Raw genomic sequence first — 8,322 nt, forward strand, 5'->3', positions numbered from 1 at the left:
TTTTTTTTTTTTTTTTTTTTTTTTTTTTTTTTTGAGAGAGAGAGAGGTGGGGGGAGGGAGAGAGAGGGGGACAGAGGATCTGAAGTGGGCTCTGCGCTGACAGCAGCGAGCCCTATGTAATAGGGCTCAAACTCATGAACTGAGAGATTGTGACCTGAGCTGAAGTCAGAAGCTCAACCAACTGAGCCACCCAGGAGCCCTGGAAATATTTTTTAAATAAGCACATTTATAGTTTCTGAAATTTGGAAGTATTCAGTTCTGTTTAAAAATATTTGTTTTTCTTTTTTTTTGAAAAATATTTGTTTTTCATTTATTTTTTGAATTTTGTTTTGATAGGCAAACAGTCTTACAAAGCGTAGCATTTTTAAGACATTCAAAGACTTAGAATGCACAAATTCTATTTACTTGCTCCTGTTTATTTCCATTTTTCCCCTTAGGAATTGAGTAACGGCTCCATGGTTAGGATTACTATTCCTGAAATTGCCACCTCTGAATTAGGTATGTTTGAGGTCAGACCTCACTTCCATGTATTCTCAGTTTGATTGGTGAGATTTGTAGTATTTGCTGATTTGTAATAGTAATTGGGATTTAAAAAATTTTGCTGTTTTTGAAATTATGGGATTGAATTTTTCACTTTGCAGAGAAGCTGTGAAGAGCTGGGGAGCATTTTTCAGTGTCCACTCTGTGTGGGGTACACTGGTTCTTTTTCTCTTGAGATTTTTAGGTGGAAGAATGCCATGCGGTGAGATTATATAATATATGGACGTGCCTCTTGCAAGAAAATCTGAGAAACAGGGAAACCTAAGCAACTAAAATAGTTTTTGTCCTATGTGATGGCTTTTAATCATAAAATAAATCTCTCAGTTGTTACATAAATTGAGAAATTAACGTAATTGCCTTAATTGAATAAGACTTAATATTGTCAAAATACAGTCAGACATATTTTAATAAAATTGGAGTCTGCTTAAATTATTACTGAAATACAATTTGGAAAATACTAGGTGGAGAATATTTCTGAAGATACAATAGTAAAGAAAACCTCAGGATTGAAAGGATTTGTCAATAATTGTAAGTTAAGAAAAGAATGTATAAGAAAATTCACAACATCTATTGGTTCCAAAATCTAAGTGCCAAAGCAAAGCATTGGCAGATTGTGTGTGATTTCTGGAATTTGGTAAGTAGGCTAGAATGACTTTTTCATTTTAGGAAATATCTGTCATTGGTGTGGTAAAATGATACTATGAATAGGTGTAGAGATACCTTGCTTTTCAGGTATTTAGCCAGTAATTTCAAGGTTATGTGTCTTGGAAGTATAAGCCTAAACAAAGCATATAAAAACAAATAACAGATTAAATAAAATAAATGAAAACAGAGTAAAATCTTACTCTTATAGCCAAGCAGAAGTCAGTAAGTTTCTGTGCTTTTAAGTGTCCTCAGCTCCTCAGGCAGTATCTGGTTTACACTTACTTTGCATTCAACCATGACAAACGTGGTTATTTGGTTTTCTAACATTTATTCTATTTGACTCTAATTTTTGCTGTATGTATACACACATAGTAAATTGATGAGAAAAAGGATATGCTGCTGAGGATGGGCCTGGTGACAATGGGAAAGGAAGAAAATGATCCTCTTTTGATGTGAGAATGCAAAAACATTGTAGTTTGGGGGCACTTGATACGAAAAGCAGACCCAGGTCTCTTCACAGCAGTAGTAGGACAGCAGAGCACTGTAACTGATATTTATCCAATGGTGTGGAGTCCATAAGAAAGGTAGAAATTATGTAGTATTAACTGATCTATTTAAGACAAAAACATGTAGAATGTTTATAAATTGAATGGTGTCAGAAATAATTAAAAGTTACAAAGTTTTGGTTAACAGGAATGTTAACTCATGCAGAACACTGTTTAACGGTAGGTAAGCATTGCTATTTGAGGTGGCATATATTGAATATTACATATTTATTGAAGTATTTAAGCAGTATTTTATATGAACTTATTCATGTAGAAATTGTGTTTTTGATAGAATGATCTTTATTGTCCAAAGTAGAATATATTTTTTAAAAAATTCATTCTTTTTGAGAGAGAGAGAGAGACAGCACGAGTGAGCACGAGTGGGGGAGGGGCAGAGAGAGGGGGAGATTGAGGATCCAAAGAGAGCTCTGTGCTGACAGCCGAGAGCTTGATGCAGGGCTCGAACTCATGAACCCTAAGATCATGACCTGGGCAAAATTTGGGACGCTTAACTGATTGAGCCACCAAGGTGCCCCAAACTGGAATCTTTTGAGATCAAAATGGGGAGCTATTAATAATTGCCCGGGCAGTGAATATAAATCAGTTTGTCTCAGGTAAGCTGGACTGTTGGTTTTCTATTTCTGGTCCACAATTAGCACGTGGAAAGGTGCCCTGAGACCTCTTGGAAGTCCTGTTGAATTTAGTAGTTGTTTTAAATTTCAGATGATCGACAAGGTAATGTTTGCTCCCTCTTGGTCTTTAGTGACAGTTCCCTTTTCAGAGTAATTGGCCCTTACACAGAAGTAGTTAGAAAACTTTCTTACTCAAAGGGAAAAAGAAATGCCCGCATGGGAAGCATACTAAAATTATTCTTTACTTTTAATAGTGCAAACATGTTTGCAAGCAATTAAGTTCATCCTGCCAAAAGAAATAGCTGTTCAGATGCTTGTCAAGTGGTACAGTGTCCACAGTGCTCCGGGAGGACCCAGTTATCACTCCGAGTGGAATTTATTTGTGACTTGTCTCATGAACATGATGGGTTATAACACAGACCGCTTAGCATGGACCCGAAACGTAAGTATACATAATTGGTTTTTTTTTTCTGAGTTATTCTGTTATTACTAATGTAATTTTTGCATAATTGGTAATACAATATTTAGAGTACATAGATCAATTTACTAATAGGTATACTTTAACAAAACGGAATACTACTAACGCTTATCGTGTCTACTATATGGTAAATCAAATGTCATTTAATATTTAATGATAACATTTTACTAGTAATTATAATTATTGAGTTTTTATAACGTGGTAAAGCATGTTTGACTATAATTTCTCATTTCATCTTTATAAAACGACTACAAGTTATGCTAGGATTAGTAGTAATCATCTTGGTTTTATTAATGTAGAAACTGAATCACAGAGAAATCACAGACTTGTGATTTGCTCAAAACTGGGTCTAGACTGTGTCTTCTGATTCGTGGCTTATTTTTGTTCTCTGTAGCCCAGATTGTTTTCACACACAAATTGCTTGGTCTGTGGGGAGGAAGGTTTGATTTGAGGGCGAGTTAGAGGGCTTTACCCCAAGTATCTATTCTCTTTCATTATGCACAATTAGTTTCCATAGTTGGTGAAACTGATTTCTAAATTCTTTAAGTTGACCAGTTGACAATGATACATTTATATGAATTTGCTTCTCTTTTGGGGTTATCTTTCAGTTTGACTTTGAAGGATCACTTTCCCCAGTCATTGCACCCAAAAAAGCAAGGCCTTCTGAGACAGGATCTGATGATGTAAGCATCATTATTATTATTTGCTAATAAAAATTAATTTGTGGGTATTTGTACTATAGTCTGTAGAAGTGGTATTCTTATTGATTTACATTTCTCACACCTTTTGCTTTATTTTAATACTGAATAACATTTATTTTGAAGGGCAGGATATGTTCTGTTTTCTGTGGTTATTCATTTACTTTTGTCATTAATGATCATCTAAAAATTACTGAGCATGCATAATGGTCCATGATTTGAGTTTGCATTTGTAGATGTTTTACTGCTAATTAATCCTCTAATTTAGGTTCTCAGTCATATTAGATTCCATGTATTCTTAGTGGTTCAAAAATTTTTTTTTAATTGAGGTATAATTTACATAAATGAAATGCTCAGATCTTATTACAGTTTGATCAACTTTGACAAATGCGTACTCATGTAACCCACTCCCCTTTTAAAACTTAAAACATTTCCATTATTCCATAAAGTTTCCATGGGCCATTTTTAATCATTCCCTTACTCTAGAAACAACCACTGATTTGAATTCCAGTATATGCTATTTTTGCCTGTTCTAGAACTTGATATAAGTGAAATAATGTGGTACATAATCTTTGGTATAAGGTTTCTTTCATTCAGCATGGTGTTTTTGAGATTCGTTCCTGTTGTTGCAGAGCTCAGCAGTTTGTGCCTTTTTATTGCTGAATAGCATGCACATACTGTAGCTTGTTTATCTGTTCTCCTGCTGATGGGTACCTAGGCTATTTCCGTGATTTGACTATTACGAATAAAGCTGCCACCAGCATTCAGTGACAAGTGTTTGTGGACACATATTTTCATTTCTTATGGATGAATACCATAGTGAAATTGTTGGGTCATTGCTGGTTCCCAAATTCGTTGTCCTACGTTCCTACATTCCTACATATGAGAGTTCCTCTTGTTCTTTATCTTGGCCAGCATTTGTAGCTGTCTTTTTAATTTTAACCATTTGATTGTGTATAAAGTTGTTTCTCTTAGGTTTTAATTTTTGCCTTTTCTTGATGACCAATGATGTTAAACACTTCTTTTTAATTTTTTTAAAAAAATATTTATTTCTGAGACAGAGACAGAGCATGAGTGGGGGAGGGGCAGAGAGAGAGGGGGACACAGAATCTGAAGCAGGCTCCAGGCTCTGAGCTGTCAGTACAGAGCCCGACGCAGGGCTCGAACTCAACAGACCGTGAAATCATGACCTGAGCCGAAGTCGGACGCTCAACTGACTGAGCCACCCAGGCGCCCCTTAAACACTTGTTTATGTGCTTATTAGTGACCAAAACATGTCTTTGCCAAGTTTCTGCTCAAATCTATTATATATTTTTAATTGGATTTTTAAAAATATTTATTGAGTTATAGAAGTTCTTTATATATTCTGGATATGAGTTATTTGTTGTGTACGTTTGGGGAATATTTTCTCTGAATTTGTGGCTTAATAATGTCTTTGGATGAGCAGATTTAAAAAAATTTTAGTTACTCATTTTATCAATTTTTTTTACTTTTTAAAAAAATGTTTTTTCTTTAATGTTTGTTTATTTTTGAAAGAGCTTGAGTGGGGGGTGGGGCGGGCAGAGAGAGAGAGAGAGAGAGAGAGAGAGAGAGAGAGAGATGCAGAATCCAAAGCAGGCTTCAGGCTCCAGGCTGTCAGCACAGAGCCTGATGTGGGGCTCGAACCGCAAGCCGCAAGATCATGAACTGAGCCGAAGTCAGCCGCTTAACTGAGCCACCTAGGCGCCCCTCCATGTTTTACTTTTATGGTTTGTTCTTTCTCTATCTGGTCCAAGCGTTTAGTTTTGTTTTTTGAGAGAGGGTACAAGTGTGTGAGGGGCAGAGAGAGAGAGGGAAGTGGGGCTCATCTGGGGCTTGTGCTTTTACCCAAAGCAGGGCTTGTACTCACCCAAAGTGGGACTTGAGCTCACCTGATGTGGGGCTTAAACTCGTGAACTGTTGAGATCATGACTTGAGCTGAAGTCAGATGCTTGATGACTAAACCACCCAGGTACCCTGGTTCAAGAGTTTTTAAATTAGAATAACACACTGTATTAAGCCTTGGAAAAGCATCAGGAAATTCTAAGACCTGAAAATAGCATAAACTATATTCTGTCAATGCAATACAATAAATCAAAGTAGAAACCAAAACAGACTCAGTACTTGGAAAATGTAGCACAATCAGTCTGAGTATAAGATTAAGTTTATTAGGTTGTAATGCTAGCCCCAGCATTTTATAAACATAGAAAAATACACTAACTGGATGTAAGTAGACTTCTCCCCTCAAAACACAGATAAGTGTAGTGGTCACTAAACTTGCCTGTCTGCACTTCCTGCCTTTCATTCTTTACTTTTTGCTTCATAGGAAATCACCTAATCACCTGATCTTTGTCAGTCTCTATATAAGTAGTGGGATTCTTCCTCCATAGTCCCTTTCCTCAAAGGGCACGACTAAATTTTTTCAAATGGGTTTTGAAGTGGCTTGTCTTAATGTCTGTTACTGGCATCTGGAAGTTGCTTAGCTTATTTTGATGTGGATCCTAATTTTTAAGTATTCTGAGTTTTTTTTCAACTTAATGTAAAATTGGAACTTGAATTGTTTTAATGATGGCCTTACGAGGAGGTGTTATTTAAAAATTAACATCTTCTTCATTTTTCTCAGGACTGGGAGTATTTACTGAATTCAGACTACCACCAGAATGTTGAGTCTCATCTTTTGAATAGATCTTTATGTTTGAATCCTTTGGAAGTTTCACAGATGAAGGATGAAGATTTTTCACAGAATCTCATTCTGGATTCCTCTACACTTCTGTTTACTCATATACCTGCAATTTTTTTTGTTCTTCATCTTGTTTACGAGGAGCTGAAGTTGAATACTCTAATGGGAGAAGGAATCCGTTCACTTGTTGGCCTTCTTGTTCAGTTGGCAAGGTAAATATTGTTTGTAGCTTAGAAAATGCCAAGAGGTTCTTAGAGGATTTGATCTCAGCCATGAATATCATAGAGGAACCTTGAAAATAAATTTCTGAAGTCTACCTTTTTGGGAAACCAGAGCTTTTTCTATAGACCACAGAAACGTTTGAAGGTACTGGCTGTGAAAAAACCTTGTGGGCCGTTAATGGGGTTCCTCGTCTTTGACCTAAGATTAGTGGGAGGTCACAAAAGTTATGTTAAACAGCAGATGTGATGTGCTCAGCTCTTCGTTTTGACAAGATGACTGGCTACACTGTGGTGGAAGTTCTATAATAACACCTGGCTGTTTTGTAATAATACCGACAATCAAATTGGAGATACAGTTAACACGATCACAGTTAACATATGTAAATTGTAGGTGTTATGATTTGATAAGGAAACTTGTCCAGAATTGTCTCTAAGAACAAGAATGTTGTTTGCTGGTGTGGGCTCTTTTTGCTGTGTTTTTGTTGTCTCAGTCTGTCATCATCCCTGTCTTTGAGACTCTTGTAGTGTATCCATAAGATTGTTTTTGGCACTGGATTCTAAAGGACACATTTAGGTGTTGTTTCAGCCTTTGTAACCCTTGGTGATATAGAAAGTTGAATTTTAATTGAAATGTCAACCTCTGAGTTAAGATTATAGTACATTTTCTAATTTCTCTGATCTTCCTCAAGATTCTGAGATTGTTTTCTGAGATGTGGCAGTTTTAATTGATGGTCGCTTTCTCTTATGACAAATCATGACTGTCATGGGAAATTCTTTTTGTAATGAAATGATTTCCAAACCATAATCATGACTTTCTGAAATAATGTTTTATAGTGTCTTACATTTTATAAAAGGTGTTTTTTACATATATATATTATTTGATCTTTAAAACTTCCGAGTGGGAATTTCCCTACTTTCTAGAAGAAAATACTGAGGTTCATAGAGATAACTTGCCGAAGATTACAAAACTAATGAATAATAGAGGAGAAACTAGTTTTACCCCCATAAAATGTATCTAGCAAAAGGGAGTTTGGGTTGCATATATCATACTGGACACTTTCAGGTCCAGAAATAGAATAAAAAGACTCTAGATTTGATGATCTTCTTTGTCATAAGTTTTTAAACTGAAAGGTTGAACTGGTGAATCCTAACTCTATGGGGGAAAATACTTTAATACCTTTCTTGTGATTTCTTTTTTATATGGTGTTACTATTTTAGGGATTTAAAATTGGAGCCTTATGTAGATCATTACTATAGAGATTACCCAACACTTGTCAGAACTACTGGACAAGTGTGCACAATTGATCAAGGTAAGTGTTTGTGCCATTAAAGTTTTTCTAAACAGTGAGTGACTTTGCTTGTATCTTTCTGGGGGAATAGCCGAAGATATATTTTTTACCATTAGTCTCTTAAGTGAGATGTGGTATCTTTCCACTAAGTAGGTTTCAGTTTGTACTGTTTGATCTCTGACTGGTAGTAAGAGATAACATTAATTTTCGTGTGTGGGAAAAATTTTACCCATCCCTAAGTGCTAAGGAGGCTTTGCCCTAGATCTGTCCAATTAGTAGCCACCAACCATGTTATTTAAATTAATTCATACTGAAAACTCAGTTCCTCAGTTGCACTAGCCACATTTCAGTAGCTACATCAGACTAGTGGCTGCCATATTGGATAGTGTAAGTATAGAACATTTCCATTACCGCTCTTTTATCCTAAACCTTGAGTTATAGAGACTCAAGATTGGGGCCCACTTGTTAGAGTGGACTCCTCGGTATCTCTTGTTTTCTCACCATAAGGATTAGGGCAGAAAATTTTAGTTAGATTCTTTATATGCCTTGAGTACAAGGATTTGCTAAATTTCAATG

The 8,322-nt window shown here is 35.9% G+C and overlaps 1 protein-coding gene across 1 annotated transcript in view; it reads left to right on the forward strand.

The window, feature by feature from the left end:
• ANAPC1 (anaphase promoting complex subunit 1) overlaps positions 1 to 8,322 on the forward strand; it is a 96,311-nt gene that overhangs the window by 29,828 nt on the left and 58,161 nt on the right. Inside the window, 6 exon segments of the mRNA XM_049652158.1 lie at positions 438 to 498; positions 2,617 to 2,804; positions 3,449 to 3,523; positions 6,180 to 6,448; positions 7,676 to 7,773; positions 8,304 to 8,322. The exon segment at positions 8,304 to 8,322 is cut by the window's right edge and continues 148 nt beyond it. Of these exon segments, the coding sequence (XP_049508115.1) occupies positions 438 to 498; positions 2,617 to 2,804; positions 3,449 to 3,523; positions 6,180 to 6,448; positions 7,676 to 7,773; positions 8,304 to 8,322 (710 nt within the window).

This window comes from Panthera uncia, assembly GCF_023721935.1.
Source record: "Panthera uncia isolate 11264 chromosome A3 unlocalized genomic scaffold, Puncia_PCG_1.0 HiC_scaffold_12, whole genome shotgun sequence".
NCBI classification, from domain to species: domain Eukaryota; kingdom Metazoa; phylum Chordata; class Mammalia; order Carnivora; family Felidae; genus Panthera; species Panthera uncia.